The 25,842-nt window shown below is 38.2% G+C and overlaps 1 protein-coding gene across 1 annotated transcript; it reads right to left on the bottom strand.

Annotated features, from left to right (window-relative positions):
- Positions 1–5,926: 5,926 nt before the first annotated feature.
- Positions 5,927–11,138, bottom strand: LOC132564822 (uncharacterized). Its single transcript, XM_060229447.1, has 10 exons — positions 11,063–11,138; positions 10,727–10,819; positions 10,037–10,343; positions 9,398–9,680; positions 8,779–9,015; positions 8,110–8,186; positions 7,739–7,843; positions 7,414–7,628; positions 6,763–6,894; positions 5,927–6,188 (listed from the first exon to the last, which is right to left on the bottom strand). The coding sequence occupies exons 4-10, from the start codon at positions 9,537–9,539 to the stop codon at positions 5,927–5,929; spliced, it is 1,170 nt and encodes a 389-aa protein (XP_060085430.1). The 5' UTR covers positions 9,540–9,680; positions 10,037–10,343; positions 10,727–10,819; positions 11,063–11,138.
- Between the last annotated feature and the right edge of the window lie 14,704 nt (positions 11,139–25,842).

Genomic DNA, 25,842 nt, shown 5'->3' with positions numbered 1-25,842 from the left:
ATCAAAGTTGTCTCACAAGTTTTAATTTTTGCAATAAAAACTTTTTGATGTTAAGAAATTGAAAATGATTGTTCTCACTTTGACAACCAGTTGCAGTATAGTCGAAGAAGCCGTCCATACACTCATCACACATCAGGCCTGTAACACCTGGCTGACAGGAGCATTGTCCACTGACAAGGTCACACTGAAGGCTGGTGGCGGCTAGTCCACAGTTACAGTCCCGACAACCCTCGCAGTTGTCAAATCCATATGTGTTGGGCTGTGCATTGAATTAAATACCTTGGATTTCTTACTTATATAATGGGAGTTCATCAATTATCAAATTTATACCAAACTAATGAAAACAATTTTGAGAGAAAAAAATCATGGAATTCATTCGTTTAATTTAAAACATATTTCTTAATTCCAGTAGATTTGAAAGAAAAATTGACGTCAAGTGTAATTGTAAAGAAAAACTGATACAGACTATCCTGAATTCTCCATCATGCAATAAGTACTAAAAGTAAGTAATTCTACTCACTGCACAGCTATCGCAGTCCTCGCCCTGCACATTTGGTTTACACATACACTGTCCTACAGCGTTGTCACACAGCTGAGAACCACATTGGTCACAGGTACAGGCTGTAAGGACACAGGTGTTATAATTATAGTACAGGTTATACAGTGGCACTTACTACAGGTAAAATACAGGTATACAGGCTGTAAGGACACAGGTGTTATAATTATAGTACAGGTTATACAGTGGCACTTACTACTACAGGTAAAATACAGGTATACAGGCTGTAAGGACACAGGTGTTATAATTATAATATAAAGTATACAGAATGTCTGGAAGTATTCGCCCTACAGAACAGGTTAATGCCATACTGATATTTTCATTACTGTAATGAATCGAAGGAACATTTCCAATACCTTGACAATTTTTGGCTTCAACAGCATCACCATACCACCAATCACGACACTGAGAACAGTCGACGCCTGTTGAGTTGTTGTCACACATAAGACATGCACCAGTCACCTCGCTACACGAGCCGCGGTTGTTCATATCAATATTTCCGGAACATTGACACATTTCACAACGACCGCCCTCCTCATTGGGATTGCCATAGTAACCTGGGGCACATCTACAAAACGGGAGATAATCAGAAACTGTATTTTTTTGTATGTTCCATGGATATGACATTAAGTGCGATTTCAGTAGAAATGACAATAAATTCTATATCAATGTCCTGTAATAAGCCCACCTATATGTTAGTATTCATGTATTGTTCTCAATCTATATATCTAGTTCATAGCAGGATAAAATAACAATACAAGAGATCCCAGAGGGATCTTGGCGCCCACCATTTGAGGATCTGTTTTCAGTTCTTGATGATTTGTTTATTTTTTTTTGTGTGTTACAGGTGTTGTAAATGTTCATGAACTGGTCTTCATTGAATGTACTCAATGATGGCACAAGATATTTTTATCAAGCACCTATTAGCAAATATCATTTGAAAAAGATCCCAAAGTATTATTAGATAGCAGTCAGTTACAGGTGGATAATGGACAATATGCTTGTGCTGTATTACTGTCGACATCCAAGATGGCTGCCTGTGGGCCACCTTGATTTCAAATCAGTCCAAAAAAGGTACAATGCACAACTAGGGACCAAGGGAAACCAATATCTATGAAATATCAGAAGGATCCATCCAGTACTTCCTCAGATATAGCAGTAACAAGATTTTACTCTCAAAATCCAAGATGGCTGCCTGTCAGCCATCTTGATTTCGGATCAGTCCAAAAAGGTATAATGCACAACTTGGAACCAAAGGGAACCTGCATATGAAATTTGAGAAAGATCCATCCAGTACTTTCCAAGAAATAGCAGTAACAAACTTTTACATTCAAAATCCAAGATGGCCACCTGTCTGCCATCTTGAATTTGAATCAGTCAAAAAAAGGTACAATGCACAACTAGGGACCAAGGGGAACCTGCATATGAAATTTGAGAAAGATCCATCCAGTACTTTTCCAGAAATAGCGGTAACAAAGTTTTACATCCAAAATCCAAGATGGCCACCTGTCGGCCATCTTGAATTCGAATCAGTCCAAAAAAGGTACAATGCACAACTAGGGACCAAGGGGAAACTGCATATGAAATTTGAGAAAGATCCATCCAGTACTTCCTCAGATATAGCAGTAACAAACTTTTACTTCCAAAATCCAAGATGGCTGCCTGTCGGCCATCTTGAATTCGAATCATTCCAAAAAAGGTACAATGCACAACTAGGGACCAAGGGGAAACTGCATATGGAATTTGAGAAAGATCCATCCAGTACTTTCCAAGAAATAGCAGTAACAAACTTTTACATCCAAAATCCAAGATGGCCACCTGTCTGCCATCTTGAATTCGAATCAGTCCAAAAAAGGTACAATGCACAACTAGGGACCAAGGGGAAACTGCATATGAAATTTGAGAAAGATCCATCCAGTACTTTCCAAGAAATAGCAGTAACAAACTTTTACATCCAAAATCCAAGATGGCCACCTGTCGGCCATCTTGAATTCGAATCAGTCCAAAAAAGGTACAATGCACAACTAGGGACCAAGGGGAAACTGCATATGGAATTTGAGAAAGATCCATCCAGTACTTTCCAAGAAATAGCAGTAACAAAGTTTTACATCCAAAATCCAAGATGGCCAGTACTTTCCAAGAAATAGCAGTAACAAAGTTTTACATCCAAAATCCAAGATCCAAAAAAGGTACAATGCACAACTAGGGATAGCAGGTAAATTTGAGAAAGATCCATCCAGTACTTTCCAAGAAATAGCAGTAACAAACTTTTACATTCAAAATCCAAGATGGCTGCCTGTCGGCCATCTTGAATTCGAATCAGTCCAAAAAAGGTACAATGCACAACTAGGGACCAAGGGGAAACTGCATATGAAATTTGAGAAAGATCCATCCAGTACTTTTCCAGAAATAGCGGTAACAAACTTTTACTTCCAAAATCCAAGATGGCCACCTGTCGGCCATCTTGAATGCGAATCAGTTCAAAAAAGGTACAATGCACAACTAGGGACCAAGGGGAACCTGCATATGAAATTTGAGAAAGATCCATCCAGTACTTTTCCAGAAATAGCGGTAACAAGAATTGTTTACGGACGGACGGACGGACCACGGACCACGGACGCAGGGCGATTTGAATAACCCACCATCTATTTGAATAGATGGTGGGCTAAAAAAATGTGACTAGCTTCATAAATCACACATGAAATAAATGTAAGATCTTTATTATCACATGATCAAATTACTTTTAGTATAATTACTTGAGCAAATATATTGCAGAAGACATACATTTACATACATGTCGAAATTGAACTCAACCTGTATTGGTATAACACTGGCCATTTCCATTGTTACGTCATAATAGAGACTTCATTTCTCTACCAAAAATGACGTCACATTAAGCTACAGTACATTAGTTACAAATAGCAAAAATATATCATGAACATATTTGTCTAATATCAAGATAATTATGTGATGAATATATACATTCTTGTGTATATATATATATAAGGGTGTGTGCGTATGTTAACATTCATGACCCTCACACCAGGAAATTTTTAAGTACATGTGTTTCTAAAAAACGTATATGTTTGAAAATAGAATACAAATATATTAGAATAGATGTATATATAATGCCATGGTTTTAGAAAATATCTGTATCAATTTGTTTTTCAAATCAGTGTTTATGTGCTATTGGAGCATGTGGGGCTTTGAATATACAAAGGTAATTCAATTTGTGAAGGCTCACATACCTAAATTGTCCTTCTTAATACTTCAGGATTTCAACGTACTGGTTTTGGATGAGGCAGTGCTTGCTCTTGCAAGGTTGTACAGAAATGATGTCCTTGTCCTAAATGAAGAAGTTGACTTGATGAAGGCAAATAGGCACCAAGGATATAGACAGTTTATTCTTTGGCAGCATGGATGGCTTGGCAGGGTGATTCCAGGCTGCTGTGTTTGGAGAATCCGTGACGGATATCCGGATCCCTTTGGCCAGTACAAAGGATTTGTCCCTGGACGACTTGCCTGATAAATGTTTGTTTTGACTTATGGTGCTAGATAATGTGTGATGGTGTAACTGATGGTGCTAGATATTGTGTAATGTGTGGTGATGTGACTGGTGATGCAAGCTATGTAATGTGTGTTGATGTGACTGGTGGTACAACCTACTGTGTACAATGTGTTGGTGTGACTGATGGTGCTAGCTACCGTGTAATGTGTTGGTGTGACTGATGGTGCAAGCTACCATGTAATGTGTGACTGATGGTGCTACATATTGTAAAATGAGTGTTGGTGTGACTGATGGTGCTAGCTACCGTGTAATGTGTTGGTGTGACTGATGGTGCTAGCTATGTAATGTGTGTTGGTGTGACTGGTGGTACAACCTACTGTGTACAATGTGTTGGTGTGACTGATGGTGCTAGCTACCGTGTAATGTGTTGGTGTGACTGATGGTGCAAGCTACCATGTAATGTGTGACTGATGGTGCTACATATTGTAAAATGAGTGTTGGTGTGACTGATGGTGCTAGCTACCGTGTAATGTGTTGGTGTGACTATGGTGCTAGCTACTGTGTAATGTGTGGCCGATGGTGCTAGCTACCGTGTAATATGTGATGGTGTGACTGATGGTGCTAGATACTGTACAATGTGTGTTGGTGTGACTGATGGTGTTAGCTGAAGTGGAATTACTGTAATATGCAACGAGACATACGATACCTAGTATATTAAAGAATGGACTTCCTGATTTTTTCTTCTGTTATTACTTTTTTCACTTATTACAATTTTAATAAATGTTTTCGTGTCCTATAACACCCAGGTCATTTCAGGATATGCCATATTTGGAAGGTGGAGAAAAATCACCATATGATGAGCACATGGCACCTGCCCAACGAGTCTCAAACTTGTCGACTCAAGAGGATGAGGATGTTACTTTGACCTCTAGCCCCGGCATCTGTCATGCTCCAAATCAAAATGGCTCTATGGACTGTGACATGCATATAGTGAATAAGTACTGGTAGTGTTTTGATGTAACAGCAGACTTCCCTGTCGATTTCATGTTACTAGCATGGTATAACAGTCAAAAGTAAAAAATACTTGTGGTGCCATTATACGATTATTGTAACATAAAATTCAAATGCTTCAGTGATTTTATAGTGTTTCTTCAAGAGAAATATATCTGATGATTTTTTTAGCTTTCTAGCTCTGCTCTAGACCAGAATATGTCAACTTATAGAGAACTGCATATAATGACCAAACAATCATTGTAGAAGTTTCCATGGTACAGTTTCCAAGCCAAAACACAATATCCTGGTAAGAGTGATTCAAAGAAATATTTCAAACTGGAAAGGGTAACTTGCAAAATTTATTAATCATCTCCAGGCATATACAATTTGGTAAAGCATACTTTATTTTCATTCACAACCCCAATATTGTACATATTTCAAGAGACCATTTATGATCACTTACTTTCGTACACCGTTAATTTTCATAAGATACAGTATCAAACGTGCATTACACATAGTAACTGACAGGCTCTACACACACACTCCCAAAATTATAATACATGCCCCAAAACATGCACACACTCCAACATCATACAACATGAGGCTTTACCCCACACATAAACATTTCCACATTATGCTGCAATCACCACAAATACAAAACCAACATTATACAACTGATCCTACACATACACATACCAAAAATGATTGTGAAGGGCCATCACCAGGATGCCTGATTCATACCCCTTGCACCCCCCCCCACCACCACCCATCATAACTCTCTTGAAAGGGGGTATTTTGTAAAGATTACTTTGGGGGGCACAAGTCCTTGTTACACTGATCAATAACACAAAATTTCAGAAAGATAATTTTCACTTTTCAGTCTCTTTTTTCCGTGTCATTTGTTGAGACACAAACTCCTTTGTTGCCTTTGGACTTACTGGAGCAAGATGTGCAGACAATCTTCGAGGGTCATCTGCTGCCATAGCCTTTGGACGGTGCATTCCCATCTTGTCTTCTAAGCGTGCAGAAAGCATCCTTCTCAGAAGGTCCCTCACGTGCTGATAGTTTTTGTTTACCTTGCATGGGTATACAGACCACCTTCCACTTTTCTTATTGAAAGTTCTGTGATACCTATAAAAAAATGTTGTTTATAACTGGGTGTGTCACATAAGTCCTAATAAAAGTTTGAGAACAATGACCTGATGTTGACTCTACAATATCTCTAATTATCAATAATTCAACAGCTCATATAGCTAAGGTTGACAGTCAGTTAAAAAGGTACAAAATATGAAATGGACCTCCTCAATCTGAATATTTGATATAGAGACAAAATTTTCAATTGATCTTTCGATCAAATGGTCATGACCTTGTGCCCTAAACTTTTAATGATAACTTATTATTTTTTTATGTATATAAAAATTTAACTAGAAAATGATCTGATAGACAAGAAAACAAAGATGATCACCTACAGGGCTCTTGTATATAAATCTGATACTGGACCCTAATTTACATCTTACTCCTTTCTTGTATATAAATTGGAAAATGAATGGCTAAATTTTAGATAAAGACTTACCCATCTATATGACAATTATTGTCCAAGGCTTCATCAGTAATGGCCTATCTATATGACAATTATTGTCCAAGGCTTCATCAGTAATGGCCCATCTATATGACAATTATTGTCCAAGGCTTCATCAGTAATGGCCTATCTATATGACAATTATTGTCCAAGGCAGCCAGCTGGTTTCTTGTTCTGTATGCTGGAGGACTATATTCAAAACGCTTTGCACAATACATCAAAATAAGATTGTTGAATACTTCAATCTCTGCTGTCATTCTGTAGATAAATATGAAAACAGGATCTTGTATACACTTTTAGTATGGTCATGAATTATCAAGGCTTCCACAGTTAACTAGACAGTGTCTTATTGTATATAAAATTGTAACTTCGTAACTTCTATAACCATATTATGATGTGAGCTAAAACCTTTATTATTCAGTCCGTCTGTTCTGAAGATCAGAATCATTCCACTAATCTACCACAATTTTTCAAATAAATCAAAGCATAAATTCCTCTAGAAATAACAAATGCATACTGACATTCTGGTTTTGATAAGAAATATATAACACTTCAAATAACAAGCACCAACCATTAAATGTAAGGCATGCCAATGCTACTTGTAAGGTTAACATTTGCTACAAACCTGTGCAATTTTTGAATGGTACTCAATCAAACATTAAATTGATTACTCCCTCTGATATTTTCCATACCTGAAACAGGCTTATTTCAAACTTGTACCAGCCCCCTTGTTTAGTTCAAGTGGGCTAGAGTTAAGACTGGTTGAATCTTTCGTACCTGAAGTTTTCAATGTATCCATAACTGTTTCTCAGTCTTTTGTCTAACACTATTTCATTAATAGCTTTAGCTGCGAGAGACTCCTTTGGAAGCCAGTCTGGTCTGTTTGCATCTTTCTCTAGGTCTCCATGTGAGCACTCCGCAGGCCCTTCACCTTCTGAAAGGATCCACTCATGTTCATTGCAAGCATGGTGGCGCACTTGTCCCCAAATATTCTGAAAACATTTGTTCCTTGCTTATTAATTCACTTAATTTCTGTAATAAGATAAGTTACTATATTCAATCATCTAAATGCAAATCACACACTAGAACTCATTATACTTACGATGAACCTCATGTAACCTGTGGCTTCTCTACAAGCATACCAAAAATGATTGACAATATGTTTGGCCCATCTCAGTAAATCTTTGCATCCTTTTTTCTGTCCAGCCTAAAAAAAAATGATCAAGTTGACTTCAACTCTTTCATATCCTCCTGTCTATACATATGTATCATGAAAACACCCCACCCCACCCCCAAAACACACACACCCTCACATATATGTGATAAATTAAAATAAAAAACACTGTATATGTCAAAACTATTCATCATGAAAATGATTAAATACAAGATACTCATAAAATGGTGCCATTATCTGTTATATCAGAGTATCATATCCTTTGATCAGAATCCTACATTTTCTCTATCAGTGTTTACCTTTGTTATCCTTTTGCCCAAGTTTTTGGCTACGTGCCAAATGTCATGACTGTGTTTGATCTCAGGATAAGATGTCCCTGAAAATCAATATATAGAATGTGGAAATAAACAAGGAAAAGGTAGCATGATACAGAAACACCAATATTTTATTGAAAAGATTTTTCAAAAATTTAAATTGCCGATTTAACTTGACCTAATATACAGTTACTTTCTTCCATACTTTCTCGGGAAAGACCATGTTTACACATGAAATGATAAATCTGTCTTTTCCACGGGAAATACAGCTCACACGAGCTATGTCATCACCATTTCATGTAGCGTAACCAGGGCACTGATTGCTGACATAATACATTTTGATGATCATTTGATGGTGAAGCCATGTATACAGTGCACAGCAACTTTCAATTTCTTTTGTTATTTCTGTACATTTAAGTAAGGGAGAAAAAAGAATCAAACATTGGTCTGTTAAGTGGACAGGGTCTCTCAACCCTTGTGTAAGAATTTGGCTGGTTAGCACTCGGCAAAGCCTGTGCTAACCATACATCAACCGTCCACCTTCCAGAGTACCAAATGTTCACATGTACCCCGGTCCTCAGACTGATGGTATATGTTCCTCTTCTGTTACTATACACTGGAATGTTCAGTTGGATAGTTATATATGATACTTACTCATCAAATATCCAATTCCCATATGTGCATCTGTCACCACCTCTTTCACACCTAAACCTTTAGCTTTTAACTCCTCAATGCTCCTTCGAAAGGCTTCCTTTTCAATTGTTGTTGATTTGCGGTCAACAACACGTTTGTCCATTGTTACTAAACTCAGCACCTTTTTGGTTTCCATTTCCATGAGGGAATAGCTACAGTACTGAGCACTATGCCCTGGACTATCCATTCTTCCGTCTCCTAGAATTACGTAGACAGATCAATCAAAGTTTGAATAAAATTTATCAGTTTATGCATTATAAAAAGAATGCAAATTACCTATGTGAGGCCAATGTCAGCTAGACATTGTTTGCTACAGAAGTATATAATGAATACATGCAGAAGTGGCATATTATATTGATTGGATAGGGAACATACTATAAATGTTCCACAAAACATGATAGATTATAGAGGTAAATGTCATAGAAGCACATTAAATAATCACAACATAAGACCCTAATTGGCTTTCACAGCCATGTTTTGAATACAAATTATGTCTGTTCTATATTTAATTGAACTGAGGAGGACATAAAAATGTTCCACTTAAATTTCATTTTTTATATAAAGTACATGTAAATCGTACCCATCAGCACTATGTCTTTTCCTGCAAAACTTTCAATCAGTTCTGTTTGGTGTTCTTTCCAAAACAAATCCACAGTAGGTCCAATGTAAAAGTTCTGTATCCTGTGGAATACAGCTGCACTTGGGAAATGAAGATTTAGCATCTTAGCCCAAAGGGCAAGCTTTCCAAAATTATTTCCGGATGTCACACACGTAGCAGATATCAGAAAGTCCCCACTATGTAATCGTCTATTCAAAATATGCTGTGAACATCAAATGTGTTCAATGTGTTTGTCAGCACAAATCTATAATTAAACAAAACCGAGTTTAATAAATTATCATTTAACCAAGCTACAGTAGTACAAAAGATAGTGCAAATATTATTTTCTTGACTATACCACCATTTTCTTATTACTGTATGTACCTATTCAGCATGAATCAATGAAATTTACAGCAAATATTACAACAGGAACTTGTGAACAATCATATATATAATCACCTCCCTCCTTTAACGCAGTACAAGAATTAAATTTGTGTAAAAGTTTAGAAATAACTTGCAAAAGAACTTACTTCTACAAAGATACCAAAATGGGACAGACAAGCACTAGTTACTGACAAAACCTACATTGAATAGTATGTGTATACTCCCATGTTGACTTACCCATTTCAAATAAATAGCTGATCCCAGGAACTCAACCTCAATTGCCAGGGTCATCCTGCAAACTGAGCACTGCTCCTTTGCAGTATGTGCTAATGCAAGAAGCTGGCTTACATACACGAAACAAACATCATCTCTTACAAGTCTATCTATATCCTCTGGACTCTTTACTCTCTTGACTCCAGGACCAACATCTTCCTCCACCACTTCAATCCCTGTCATGACATCTTCTTCATCCTTTTCCATCTCCTGACCAAACTCAGCTTCTTCAAATGCTAGCTCTTCCACATCATCAGTCATTCCTTCTGGCCTTTATTTTGTTGCAAAAACATTAAAGTGGAATTATTAAGACAAAACATCAGGACAAAATAATTGTAATAAAAATAAGTAAGTAGGTTGTATAACTGTACTTACAAGTAATCATGTATTAATGTATGATATTAAATATACTTGCCACTGTAACAAGATAGGAAAATATACTTCATTGTTCTCTATATGAAGTTGTCACTTGAAGGTTTAAGGGAAGGTGGTTGTAACAGATGGGAGGCCTTATAGAGATATTTTTTTAAATCAATAATACTAACCATTAGGACTAATGGTGTAATTATGGTACAGATGTACAACTTATGAAGGCTCAAGTATTTTGTGAATGAAGCTCATAGTAAGTATGATAAACAGCAATATGTAACTTACATAATAGAGAAGTTGAATTCTGGCTTATAATCGGGATCATTTTGTAGGTCGTCATCACCTTCTTCTTCAACCTCCGATATCTCAAGTGTCAAACTGAATGACAAAATAAAATATTACAACTTCCATTAATATACTTGTGAACAATTTCTGATTATCTATGTTCATACATGTATCTAAATATGAGTACTACATAACTATTCAAATTATCTAACAGATGAATATTTACTTACTGCAACTGAACTAACAGAATTATGGGCATTATAAATAAAATTTTCACTCTCAAGTATTTTGTAAGAGCAAAATATTAACTGAGTTACAAAATATGATATAACTCACTCAATTGGATTCACAAATGATCCAGACAAGGCCTGCTTTCTCTTTCGTTTGCCTTCATCAAAAGATGGTTCCTCTGCTGATAGCTCTTCAACTCCTGACATAGTTGTCTCTCTGAATATTGATGATGTAATATATTATACATGTGTGCATTCAAGGGTGTGTGAATGTTACAATTATCAGTTCATGCTCTACGTTGTCTAGACTGTGTGTTGTGTCAAAGAATTTTTCATCGCACTGCTAGGAGATGACGTATACAATCTATGCCTGTTGTCAAATCAAATTACACACATTTTATTAAACAATAAAATTTGATGAAATACGAACTGATAATACATACACTTCTACATATATAAGATAAAATAAAATTTGTTCCCTTAGCGGCATTGTAATAAAAGCTCTACAGAGCTTATGTTGTTTGTTGATCTACATGACGTTAAATAAAGATTATTATTTATATAGATGTCAGTTTTATCAGAGACGTATATAACACATATACGTCTCTGGTTTTATACACAAAATAATTCAGACACCACAGATGTTTACCAGTAGCACATCAATAATGAATGTTAGAAATGATAGATATGAACTATATTTTATTTGGAACAAAAAGGAAACAATCTTAATTACAACAGATAGAAAGAACCATAATTAGCCTATAGCAATACTGTATACCCTTATGCTAACTCAACTGTACATGTATGAAAAAATTAAACTACATGTAGTTGTAGTTCTTTACAATTTCATAACTTCTATATTACTGTAGTGTATTTAATCACTTACCCCCATGATTCTGCAGCAGATATTTCAGACAGTACAGCCGTGTGCTCTTTTGGGGATCCAGGTGGTCGTAGGCCTAAACTTAATGGCGTTGGCGTCACTGCACTTGATGGTCCAGGTCTGACGTTTTCTCCATGTCTTCATCATATATGCACATACCAAAGTATACATTATATACAGTGTTTATCTAAACTATGCGATATCTGTGCAATAATCCAGACACATAAATAACCAGGTAACCCAAACAGTCAATTAAGCGATTTACTGCATCAGCCAAAAACATGTACACATTGGGGACCGTAGGCTTAAAACTTACGAGAATAGCATTGGTACACAACTGACATAAAATTTCTGTGCACATTTACACTTTAACTATTAAGACAGAGATGGGAACAGTCCAGATCACTTGAAAATTCTAAATTTTCAGAAAAACAAATAAAAGCAAGTGTGTGCAGCAAAAAAAAAATTATTAAGATCAGGCAATTACTGATTTTAATTTTTTTTTAAATTACCAAATTTCAATATTAACTGAACATTTCATCTGCTTTAAAGCATTTTTCAGCTTTGATTTGGACATGAAATAATCAATAGATAACAGTAAAGACTTGCAGTAAACAATCACAGTGAATGACACCCATTGGACTAACTAACAGCCACATGCATACATACACAGACTATCCATGCCAAAGACAGGGGGGTGGGGGTGGATGTTCTCTTTCGGCCTTTCTGTTTACTTATGGGGGGATCTCCCTGTGTCTTAAACACCTTTGATGTTATATTATCAAACAGGCAATGATGTGTATATCACAATGACCAATCAAATGGTCAGCTTCAGTTTGATTTTTGTATTCTTAATACATCTGACTACTTCTGACTGACCATTGCTGACCACTACTGACCATTACTGACCATTACCAATATGAAGGGAGACAGAAAGAGAAGGAACAATTATTTCAAGCCTGCAAATGTTCCAAAGAATAAGGGCCAGGCATTTAAAGATGAAGATCCTGAAGTACCTGTCACCAGAGAAGAGAGACCAGCTCTGACCAGAAGACTGACCACCCAGGAATTTCAGCTGATCACCAAGCCTAGTCCTGATGGCCTTTCCCTCGTAGCAACAGATACTGGACACACACCATGTCCAACACGGATACTACTGCCAGCAACTGTTACAGCTGAAGAATCCAATTCCGAGCCTGTGATAGAAGGAAACCGGATCATAGACATAGTGTTGATGGTGAAAATGTGCAACGACATCATCAGACTTCATGGCGGACAACCTAACACTACAGCATGCATGGTACCAGAGTTTGAACTGGACACCGAGCGGAAAAGGGCCCTGGGATGGAGTTGTGCTGTCCGATGTAATAAATGCCAGTACAGATCTCCACTGTATAAACTATATAGAGAGGCAGACGCGGATAAGCCCGCACCAAAGCCAGCCCTTGTAAACAAGTACCTGCCTTCAGCTTTGTGTGGCCAGGCTGTCAGCACCAAAGGAGCCAGGTTACTTCTCGCACACCTGAATATTTTGGAGTCAATGCCAGCACCAATACAAACCTGCTGTCAAGAAAAGAAGTATGCCGTTGTTAGCAGAACAGCACAAGCAGCATGCGAAAAGATCCAGGACCGCTCGGAAGTCGGACTACAGGAGAGGTCAGCTAGATCCCAACATCCATCTATGTAGGGGAGACAACCAGCCTCAGGACCACCTGTATTGAGAAGAGGTGACAACAAATTTATTAGAGACATGTTAACAATCAGGAAAAAAAACCCAAAATAACGTAACAACAACAGCAACAACAACAACAAAATATATGACTACCTAATGAGGGAACCTCCACGTGGTGGTAGTCGGACAATGTTGTATACATCAGTGTACAATAGCTAATACCCTCAAATCAATAAAAACTTAATTAAATTTTCAAATCTTACATGCAGTCACTGAACCCTAAATGACCATAACACACATTTGAATTTAAACAGTACTGCCTATTATTATTAATAAAATAAGGTTGTGAACTTATGTGCTCTACATTTACACTTTAACTATTATGACAGAGATGGGAACAGTCCAGATCACTTGAAAATTCTAAATTTTCAGAAAAACAAATAAAAGCAAGTCTGTGTGCATGTTTCTTTTTCCAAGTGTCAGGAAAAATGAAACAGATTTTGCAATTATTAAGATATTTCAGTTCTGTAAATTGGTATACAAACTTGAATAATTCCTACATGTACCTATACAAAAAGGTTTTTCAATTTCAAATTACAACTTCATTTTTTGGTAGAATTTTAATTTTTTTTTAAATTACCAAATTTCAATATTAACTGAACATTTCATCTGCTTTAAAGCATTTTTCAGCTTTGATTTGGACATGAAATAATCAATAGATAACAGTAAAGACTTGCAGTAAACAATCACAGTGAATGACACCCATTGGACTAACTAACAGCCACATGCATACATACACAGACTATCCATGCCAAAGACAGGGGGGTGGGGGTGGATGTTCTCTTTGGGCCTTTCTGTTTACTTATGGGGGGATCTCCCTGTGTCTTAAACACCTTTGATGTTATATTATCAAACAGGCAATGATGTGTATATCACAATGACCAATCAAATGGTCAGCTTCAGTTTGATTTTTGTATTCTTAATACATCTGACTACTTCTGACTGACCATTGCTGACCACTACTGACCATTACTGACCATTACCAATATGAAGGGAGACAGAAAGAGAAGGAACAATTATTTCAAGCCTGCAAATGTTCCAAAGAATAAGGGCCAGGCATTTAAAGATGAAGATCCTGAAGTACCTGTCACCAGAGAAGAGAGACCAGCTCTGACCAGAAGACTGACCACCCAGGAATTTCAGCTGATCACCAAGCCTAGTCCTGATGGCCTTTCCCTCGTAGCAACAGATACTGGACACACACCATGTCCAACACGGATACTACGGCCAGCAACTGTTACAGCTGAAGAATCCAATTCCGAGCCTGTGATAGAAGGAAACCGGATCATAGACATAGTGTTGATGGTGAAAATGTGCAACGACATCATCAGACTTCATGGCGGACAACCTAACACTACAGCATGCATGGTACGTTTGAACTGGACACCGAGCGGAAAAGGGCCCTGGGATGGAGTTGTGCTGTCCGATGTAATAAATGCCAGTACAGATCTCCACTGTATAAACTATATAGAGAGGCAGACACGGATAAGCCCGCACCAAAGCCAGCCCTTGTAAACAAGTACCTGCCTTCAGCTTTGTGTGGCCAGGCTGTCAGCACCAAAGGAGCCAGGTTACTTCTCGGACACCTGAATATTTTGGAGTCAATGCCAGCACCAATACAAACCTGCTGTCAAGAAAAGAAGTATGCCGTTGTTAGCAGAACAGCACTAGCAGCATGCGAAAAGATCCAGGGCCGCTCGGAAGTCGGACTACAGGAGAGGTCAGCTAGATCCCAACATCCATCTATGTAGGGGAGACAACCAGCCTCAGGACCACCTGTATTGAGAAGAGGTGACAACAAATTTATTAGAGACATGTTAACAATCAGGAAAAAAAACCCCAAAATAACGTAACAACAACAGCAACAACAACAACAAAATATATGACTACCTAATGAGGGAACCTCCACGTGGTGGTAGTCGGACAATGTTGTATACATCAGTGTACAATAGCTAATACCCTCAAATCAATAAAAACTTAATTAAATTTTCAAATCTTACATGCAGTCACTGAACCCTAAATGACCATAACACACATTTGAATTTAAACAGTACTGCCTATTATTATTAATAAAATAAGGTTGTGAACTTATGTGCTCTACATTTACACTTTAACTATTATGACAGAGATGGGAACAGTCCAGATCACTTGAAAATTCTAAATTTTCAGAAAAACAAATAAAAGCAAGTCTGTGTGCATGTTTCTTTTTCCAAGTGTCAGGAAAAATGAAACAGATTTTGCAATTATTAAGATATTTCAGTTCTGTAAATTGGTATATAAACTTGAATAATTCCTACATGTACCTATACAAAAAGGTTTTTCAATTTCAAATTACAACTTCATTTTTTGGTAGAATTTTAATTTTTTTTTAAATTACCAAATTTCAATATTAACTGAACATTTCATCTGCTTTAAAGCATTTTTCAGCTTTGATTTGGACATGAAATAATCAATAGATAACAGTAAAGACTTGCAGTAAACAATCACAGTGAATGACACCCATTGGACTAACTAACAGCCACATGCATACATACACAGACTATCCATGCCAAAGACAGGGGGGTGGGGGTGGATGTTCTCTTTGGGCCTTTCTGTTTACTTATGGGGGGATCTCCCTGTGTCTTAAACACCTTTGATGTTATATTATCAAACAGGCAATGATGTGTATATCACAATGACCAATCAAATGGTCAGCTTCAGTTTGATTTTTGTATTCTTAATACATCTGACTACTTCTGACTGACCATTGCTGACCACTACTGACCATTACTGACCATTACCAATATGAAGGGAGACAGAAAGAGAAGGAACAATTATTTCAAGCCTGCAAATGTTCCAAAGAATAAGGGCCAGGCATTTAAAGATGAAGATCCTCAAGTACCTGTCACCAGAGAAGAGAGACCAGCTCTGACCAGAAGACTGACCACCCAGGAATTTCAGCTGATCACCAAGCCTAGTCCTGATGGCCTTTCCCTCGTAGCAACAGATACTGGACACACACCATGTCCAACACGGATACTACGGCCAGCAACTGTTACAGCTGAAGAATCCAATTCCGAGCCTGTGATAGAAGGAAACCGGATCATAGACATAGTGTTGATGGTGAAAATGTGCAACGACATCATCAGACTTCATGGCGGACAACCTAACACTACAGCATGCATGGTACCAGAGTTTGAACTGGACACCGAGCGGAAAAGGGCCCTGGGATGGAGTTGTGCTGTCCGATGTAATAAATGCCAGTACAGATCTCCACTGTATAAACTATATAGAGAGGCAGACACGGATAAGCCCGCACCAAAGCCAGCCCTTGTAAACAAGTACCTGCCTTCAGCTTTGTGTGGCCAGGCTGTCAGCACCAAAGGAGCCAGGTTACTTCTCGGACACCTGAATATTTTGGAGTCAATGCCAGCACCAATACAAACCTGCTGTCAAGAAAAGAAGTATGCCGTTGTTAGCAGAACAGCACTAGCAGCATGCGAAAAGATCCAGGACCGCTCGGAAGTCGGACTACAGGAGAGGTCAGCTAGATCCCAACATCCATCTATGTAGGGGAGACACGCGGCCTCAGGACCACCTGTATTGAGAAGAGGTGACAACAAATTTATTAGAGACATGTTAACAATCAGAAAAAAAACCCAAAATAACGTAACAACAACAGCAACAACAACAACAAAATATATGACTACCTAATGAGGGAACCTCCACGTGGTGGTAGTCGGACAATGTTGTATACATCAGTGTACAATAGCTAATACCCTCAAATCAATAAAAACTTAATCAAATTTTCAAATCTTACATGCAGTCACTGAACCCTAAATGACCGTAACACACATCTGAATTTAAACAGTACTGCCTATTATTAGTAATAAAGTAAGGTTGTGAACTTATGTGCTCTACATTTACACACTAACTATTATGACAGAGATGGGAACAGTCCAGATCACTTGAAAATTCTAAATTTTCAGAAAAACAAATAAAAGCAAGTCTGTGTGCATGTTTCTTTTTCCAAGTGTCAGGAAAAATGAAACAGATTTTGCAATTATTAAGATATTTCAGTTCTGTAAATTGGTATATAAACTTGAATAATTCCTACATGTACCTATACAAAAAAGTTTTTCAATTTCAAATTACAACTTCATTTTTTTGTAGAATTTTAATTTTTTTTTTTTTTCAATTACCAAATTTCAATATTAACTGAACATTTAATCTGCTTTAAAGCATTTTTCAGCTTTGATTTGGACATGAAATAATCAATAGATAACAGTAAAGACTTGCAGTAAACAATCACAGTGAATGACACCCATTGGACTAACTAACAGCCACATGTATACATACACAGACTATCCATGCCAAAGACAGGGGGGTGGGGGTGGATGTTCTCTTTGGGCCTTTCTGTTTACTTATGGGGGGATCTCCCTGTGTCTTAAACACCTTTGATGTTATATTATCAAACAGGCAATGATGTGTATATCACAATGACCAATCAAATGGTCAGCTTCAGTTTGATTTTTGTATTCTTAATACATCTGACTACTTCTGACTGACCATTGCTGACCACTACTGACCATTACTGACCATTACCAATATGAAGGGAGACAGAAAGAGAAGGAACAATTATTTCAAGCCTGCAAATGTTCCAAAGAATAAGGGCCAGGCATTTAAAGATGAAGATCCTGAAGTACCTGTCACCAGAGAAGAGAGACCAGCTCTGACCAGAAGACTGACCACCCAGGAATTTCAGCTGATCACCAAGCCTAGTCCTGATGGCCTTTCCCTCGTAGCAACAGATACTGGACACACACCATGTCCAACACGGATACTACGGCCAGCAACTGTTACAGCTGAAGAATCCAATTCCGAGCCTGTGATAGAAGGAAACCGGATCATAGACATAGTGTTGATGGTGAAAATGTGCAACGACATCATCAGACTTCATGGCGGACAACCTAACACTACAGCATGCATGGTACCAGAGTTTGAACTGGACACCGAGCGGAAAAGGGCCCTGGGATGGAGTTGTGCTGTCCGATGTAATAAATGCCAGTACAGATCTCCACTGTATAAACTATATAGAGAGGCAGACACGGATAAGCCCGCACCAAAGCCAGCCCTTGTAAACAAGTACCTGCCTTCAGCTTTGTGTGGCCAGGCTGTCAGCACCAAAGGAGCCAGGTTACTTCTCGGACACCTGAATATTTTGGAGTCAATGCCAGCACCAATACAAACCTGCTGTCAAGAAAACAAGTATGCTGTTGTTAGCAGAACAGCACAAGCAGCATGCCAAAAGATCCAGGACCGCTCGGAAGTCTGACTACAGGAGAGGTCAGCTAGATCCCAACATCCATCTATGTAGGGGAGACAAGCGGCCTCAGGACCACCTGTATTGAGAAGAGGTGACAACAAATTTATTAGAGACATGTTAACAATCAGAAAAAAAAAACCCAAAATAACGTAACAACAACAGCAACAACAACAACAAAATATATGACTACCTAATGAGGGAACCTCCACGTGGTGGTAGTCGGACAATGTTGTATACATCAGTGTACAATAGCTAATACCCTCAAATCAATAAAAACTTAATTAAATTTTCAAATCTTACATGCAGTCACTGAACCCTAAATGACCATAACACACATTTGAATTTAAACAGTACTGCCTATTATTATTAATGAAATAAGGTTGTGAACTTATGTGCTCTACATTTACACAATAACTATTATGACAGAGATGGGAACAGTCCAGATCAATTGAAAATTCTAAATTTTCAGAAAAACAAATAAAAGCAAGTCTGTGTGCATGTTTCTTTTTCCAAGTGTCAGGAAAAATGAAACAGATTTTGCAATTATTAAGATATTTCAGTTCTGTAAATTGGTATATAAACTTGAATAATTCCTACATGTACCTATACAAAAAAGTTTTTCAATTTCAAATTACAACTTCATTTTTTTGTAGAATTTTAATTTTTTTTTTAAATTACCAAATTTCAATATTAACTGAACATTTAATCTGCTTTAAAGCATTTTTCAGCTTTGATTTGGACATGAAATAATCAATAGATAACAGTAAAGACTTGCAGTAAACAATCACAGTGAATGACACCCATTGGACTAACTAACAGCCACATGTATACATACACAGACTATCCATGCCAAAGACAGGGGGGTGGGGGTGGATGTTCTCTTTGGGCCTTTCTGTTTACTTATGGGGGGATCTCCCTGTGTCTTAAACACCTTTGATGTTATATTATCAAACAGGCAATGATGTGTATATCACAATGACCAATCAAATGGTCAGCTTCAGTTTGATTTTTGTATTCTTAATACATCTGACTACTTCTGACTGACCACTGCTGACCACTACTGACCATTACTGACCATTACCAATATGAAGGGAGACAGAAAGAGAAGGAACAATTATTTCAAGCCTGAAAATGTTCCAAAGAATAAGGGCCAGGCATTTAAAGATGAAGATCCTGAAGTACCTGTCACCAGAGAAGAGAGACCAGCTCTGACCAGAAGACTGACCACCCAGGAATTTCAGCTGATCACCAAGCCTAGTCCTGATGGCCTTTCCCTGGTAGCAACAGATACTGGACACAGACCATGTCCAACATGGATACTACGGCCAGCAACTGTTACAGCTGAAGAATCCAACTCCGAGCCTGTGATAGAAGGAAACCGGATCATAGACATAGTGTTGATGGTGAAAATGTGCAACGACATCATCAGACTTCATGCCGGACAACCTAACACTACAGCATGCATGGTACCAGAGTTTGAACTGGACACCGAGCGGAAAAGGGCCCTGGGATGGAGTTGTGCTGTCCGATGTAATAAATGCCAGTACAGATCTCCACTGTATAAACTATATAGAGGCAGACACGGATAAGCCCGCACCAAAGCCAGCCCTTGTAAACAAGTACCTGCCTTCAGCTTTGTGTGGCCAGGCTGTCAGCACCAAAGGAGCCAGGTTACTTCTCGGACACCTGAATATTTTGGGAGTCAATGCCAGCACCAATACAAACCTGCTGTCAAGAAAACAAGTATGCTGTTGTTAGCAGAACAGCACAAGCAGCATGCCAAAAGATCCAGGACCGCTCGGAAGTCTGACTACAGGAGAGGTCAGCTAGATCCCAACATCCATCTATGTAGGGGAGAACACCGGCCTCAGGACCACCTGTATTGAGAAGAGGTGACAACAAATTTATTAGAGACATGTTAACAATCAGAAAAAAAAACCCAAAATAACGTAACAACAACAGCAACAACAACAACAAAATATATGACTACCTAATGAGGGAACCTCCACGTGGTGGTAGTCGGACAATGTTGTATACATCAGTGTACAATAGCTAATACCCTCAAATCAATAAAAACTTAATTAAATTTTCAAATCTTACATGCAGTCACTGAACCCTAAATGACCATAACACACATTTGAATTTAAACAGTACTGCCTATTATTATTAATGAAATAAGGTTGTGAACTTATGTGCTCTACATTTACACAATAACTATTATGACAGAGATGGGAACAGTCCAGATCAATTGAAAATTCTAAATTTTCAGAAAAACAAATAAAAGCAAGTCTGTGTGCATGTTTCTTTTTCCAAGTGTCAGGAAAAATGAAACAGATTTTGCAATTATTAAGATATTTCAGTTCTGTAAATTGGTATATAAACTTGAATAATTCCTACATGTACCTATACAAAAAAGTTTTTCAATTTCAAATTACAACTTCATTTTTTTGTAGAATTTTAATTTTTTTTTTTAAATTACCAAATTTCAATATTAACTGAACATTTAATCTGCTTTAAAGCATTTTTCAGCTTTGAATTGGACATGAAATAATCAATAGATACAATCACAGTGAATGACACCCATTGGACTAACTAACAGCCACATGTATACATACACAGACTATCCATGCCAAAGACAGGGGGGTGGGGGTGGATGTTCTCTTTGGGCCTTTCTGTTTACTTATGGGGGGGGATCTCCCTGTGTCTTAAACACCTTTGATGTTATATTATCAAACAGGCAATGATGTGTATATCACAATGACCAATCAAATGGTCAGCTTCAGTTTGATTTTTGTATTCTTAATACATCTGACTACTTCTGACTGACCACTGCTGACCACTACTGACCATTACTGACCATTACCAATATGAAGGGAGACAGAAAGAGAAGGAACAATTATTTCAAGCCTGAAAATGTTCCAAAGAATAAGGGCCAGGCATTTAAAGATGAAGATCCTGAAGTACCTGTCACCAGAGAAGAGAGACCAGCTCTGACCAGAAGACTGACCACCCAGGAATTTCAGCTGATCACCAAGCCTAGTCCTGATGGCCTTTCCCTGGTAGCAACAGATACTGGACACACACCATGTCCAACATGGATACTACGGCCAGCAACTGTTACAGCTGAAGAATCCAACTCCGAGCCTGTGATAGAAGGAAACCGGATCATAGACGTAGTGTTGATGGTGAAAATGTGCAACGACATCATCAGACTTCATGCCGGACAACCTAACACTACAGCATGCATGGTACCAGAGTTTGAACTGGACACCGAGCGGAAAAGGGCCCTGGGATGGAGTTGTGCTGTCCGATGTAATAAATGCCAGTACAGATCTCCACTGTATAAACTATATAGAGAGGCAGACACGGATAAGCCCGCACCAAAGCCAGCCCTTGTAAACAAGTACCTGCCTTCAGCTTTGTGTGGCCAGGCTGTCAGCACCAAAGGAGCCAGGTTACTTCTCGGACACCTGAATATTTTGGGAGTCAATGCCAGCACCAATACAAACCTGCTGTCAAGAAAACAAGTATGCTGTTGTTAGCAGAACAGCACAAGCAGCATGCCAAAAGATCCAGGACCGCTCGGAAGTCTGACTACAGGAGAGGTCAGCTAGATCCCAACATCCATCTATGTAGGGGAGAACACCGGCCTCAGGACCACCTGTATTGAGAAGAGGTGACAACAAATTTATTAGAGACATGTTAACAATCAGAAAAAAAAACCCAAAATAACGTAACAACAACAGCAACAACAACAACAAAATATATGACTACCTAATGAGGGAACCTCCACGTGGTGGTAGTCGGACAATGTTGTATACATCAGTGTACAATAGCTAATACCCTCAAATCAATAAAAACTTAATTAAATTTTCAAATCTTACATGCAGTCACTGAACCCTAAATGACCATAACACACATTTGAATTTAAACAGTACTGCCTATTATTATTAATGAAATAAGGTTGTGAACTTATGTGCTCTACATTTACACAATAACTATTATGACAGAGATGGGAACAGTCCAGATCAATTGAAAATTCTAAATTTTCAGAAAAACAAATAAAAGCAAGTCTGTGTGCATGTTTCTTTTTCCAAGTGTCAGGAAAAATGAAACAGATTTTGCAATTATTAAGATATTTCAGTTCTGTAAATTGGTATATAAACTTGAATAATTCCTACATGTACCTATACAAAAAAGTTTTTCAATTTCAAATTACAACTTCATTTTTTTGTAGAATTTTAATTTTTTTTTTAAATTACCAAATTTCAATATTAACTGAACATTTAATCTGCTTTAAAGCATTTTTCAGCTTTGATTTGGACATGAAATAATCAATAGATAACAGTAAAGACTTGCAGTAAACAATCACAGTGAATGACACCCATTGGACTAACTAACAGCCACATGGTACAGACTATCCATGCCAAAGGCAGGGGGGTGGGGGTGGGTGTTCTCTTTGGGCCTTTCTGTTTACTTATGGGGGGCTCTCCCTGTGTCTTAAACACCTTTGATGTTATATTATCAAACAGGCAATGATGTGTATATCACAATGACCAATCAAATGGTCAGCTTCAGTTTGATTTTTGTATTCTTAATACATCTGACTACTTCTGACTGACCACTGCTGACCACTACTGACCATTACTGACCATTACCAATATGAAGGGAGACAGAAAGAGAAGGAACAATTATTTCAAGCCTTGAAATGTTCCAAAGAATAAGGGCCAGGCATTTAAAGATGAAGATCCTGAAGTACCTGTCACCAGAGAAGAGAGACCAGCTCTGACCAGAAGACTGACCACCCAGGAATTTCAGCTGATCACCAAGCCTAGTCCTGATGGCCTTTCCCTGGTAGCAACAGATACTGGACACAGACCATGTCCAACATGGATACTACGGCCAGCAACTGTTACAGCTGAAGAATCCAACTCCGAGCCTGTGATAGAAGGAAACCGGATCATAGACATAGTGTTGATGGTGAAAATGTGCAACGACATCATCAGACTTCATGCCGGACAACCTAACACTACAGCATGCATGGTACCAGAGTTTGAACTGGACACCGAGCGGAAAAGGGCCCTGGGATGGAGTTGTGCTGTCCGATGTAATAAATGCCAGTACAGATCTCCACTGTATAAACTATATAGAGAGGCAGACACGGATAAGCCCGCACCAAAGCCAGCCCTTGTAAACAAGTACCTGCCTTCAGCTTTGTGTGGCCAGGCTGTCAGCACCAAAGGAGCCAGGTTACTTCTCGGACACCTGAATATTTTGGGAGTCAATGCCAGCACCAATACAAACCTGCTGTCAAGAAAACAAGTATGCTGTTGTTAGCAGAACAGCACAAGCAGCATGCCAAAAGATCCAGGACCGCTCGGAAGTCTGACTACAGGAGAGGTCAGCTAGATCCCAACATCCATCTATGTAGGGGAGAACACCGGCCTCAGGACCACCTGTATTGAGAAGAGGTGACAACAAATTTATTAGAGACATGTTAACAATCAGAAAAAAAAACCCAAAATAACGTAACAACAACAGCAACAACAACAACAAAATATATGACTACCTAATGAGGGAACCTCCACGTGGTGGTAGTCGGACAATGTTGTATACATCAGTGTACAATAGCTAATACCCTCAAATCAATAAAAACTTAATTAAATTTTCAAATCTTACATGCAGTCACTGAACCCTAAATGACCATAACACACATTTGAATTTAAACAGTACTGCCTATTATTATTAATAAAATAAGGTTGTGAACTTATGTGCTCTACATTTACACAATAACTATTATGACAGAGATGGGAACAGTCCAGATCACTTGAAAATTCTAAATTTTCAGAAAAACAAATAAAAGCAAGTCTGTGTGCATGTTTCTTTTTCCAAGTGTCAGGAAAAATGAAACAGATTTTGCAATTATTAAGATATTTCAGTTCTGTAAATTGGTATATAAACTTGAATAATTCCTACATGTACCTATACAAAAAAGTTTTTCAATTTCAAATTACAACTTCATTTTTTTGTAGAATTTTAATTTTTTTTTTAAATTACCAAATTTCAATATTAACTGAACATTTAATCTGCTTTAAAGCATTTTTCAGCTTTGATTTGGACATGAAATAATCAATAGATAACAGTAAAGACTTGCAGTAAACAATCACAGTGAATGACACCCATTGGACTAACTAACAGCCACATGTATACATACACAGACTATCCATGCCAAAGGCAGGGGGGTGGGGGTGGGTGTTCTCTTTGGGCCTTTCTGTTTACTTATGGGGGGGGGGGCTATCCCTGTGTCTTAAACACCTTTGATGTTATATTATCAAACAGGCAATGATGTGTATATCACAATGACCAATCAAATGGTCAGCTTCAGTTTGATTTTTGTATTCTTAATACATCTGACTACTTCTGACTGACCACTGCTGACCACTACTGACCATTACTGACCATTACCAATATGAAGGGAGACAGAAAGAGAAGGAACAATTATTTCAAGCCTGCAAATGTTCCAAAGAATAAGGGCCAGGCATTTAAAGATGAAGATCCTGAAGTACCTGTCACCAGAGAAGAGAGACCAGCTCTGACCAGAAGACTGACCACCCAGGAATTTCAGCTGATCACCAAGCCTAGTCCTGATGGCCTTTCCCTGGTAGCAACAGATACTGGACACACACCATGTCCAACACGGATACTACGGCCAGCAACTGTTACAGCTGAAGAATCCAATTCCGAGCCTGTGATAGAAGGAAACCGGATCATAGACATAGTGTTGATGGTGAAAATGTGCAACGACATCATCAGACTTCATGCCGGACAACCTAACACTACAGCATGCATGGTACCAGAGTTTGAACTGGACACCGAGCGGAAAAGGGCCCTGGGATGGAGTTGTGCTGTCCGATGTAATAAATGCCAGTACAGATCTCCACTGTATAAACTATATAGAGAGGCAGA

This window comes from Ylistrum balloti, unplaced genomic scaffold (genome assembly GCF_031769215.1).
Source record: "Ylistrum balloti isolate Yb309-2 unplaced genomic scaffold, AGI_CSIRO_Ybal_v1 Utg372916, whole genome shotgun sequence".
Lineage (NCBI taxonomy): Eukaryota > Metazoa > Mollusca > Bivalvia > Pectinida > Pectinidae > Ylistrum > Ylistrum balloti.
This window is presented reverse-complemented; position numbering and strand designations above follow the sequence as displayed.

Coding starts and splice junctions, on each gene's coding strand:
- LOC132564822 (XM_060229447.1), bottom strand. CDS start 9,539: ATGCTAAATCTTCATTTCCCAAGTGCAGCTGTATTCCACAGGATACAG. Junction 7,844..8,109: donor TGGGCAAAAGGATAACAAAG/GTAAACACTGAT, acceptor ATTTTTTTTTAG/GCTGGACAGAAAAAAGGATG. Junction 6,189..6,762: donor AATAATTGTCATATAGATAG/GCCATTACTGAT, acceptor ATTTTTTTATAG/GTATCACAGAACTTTCAATA.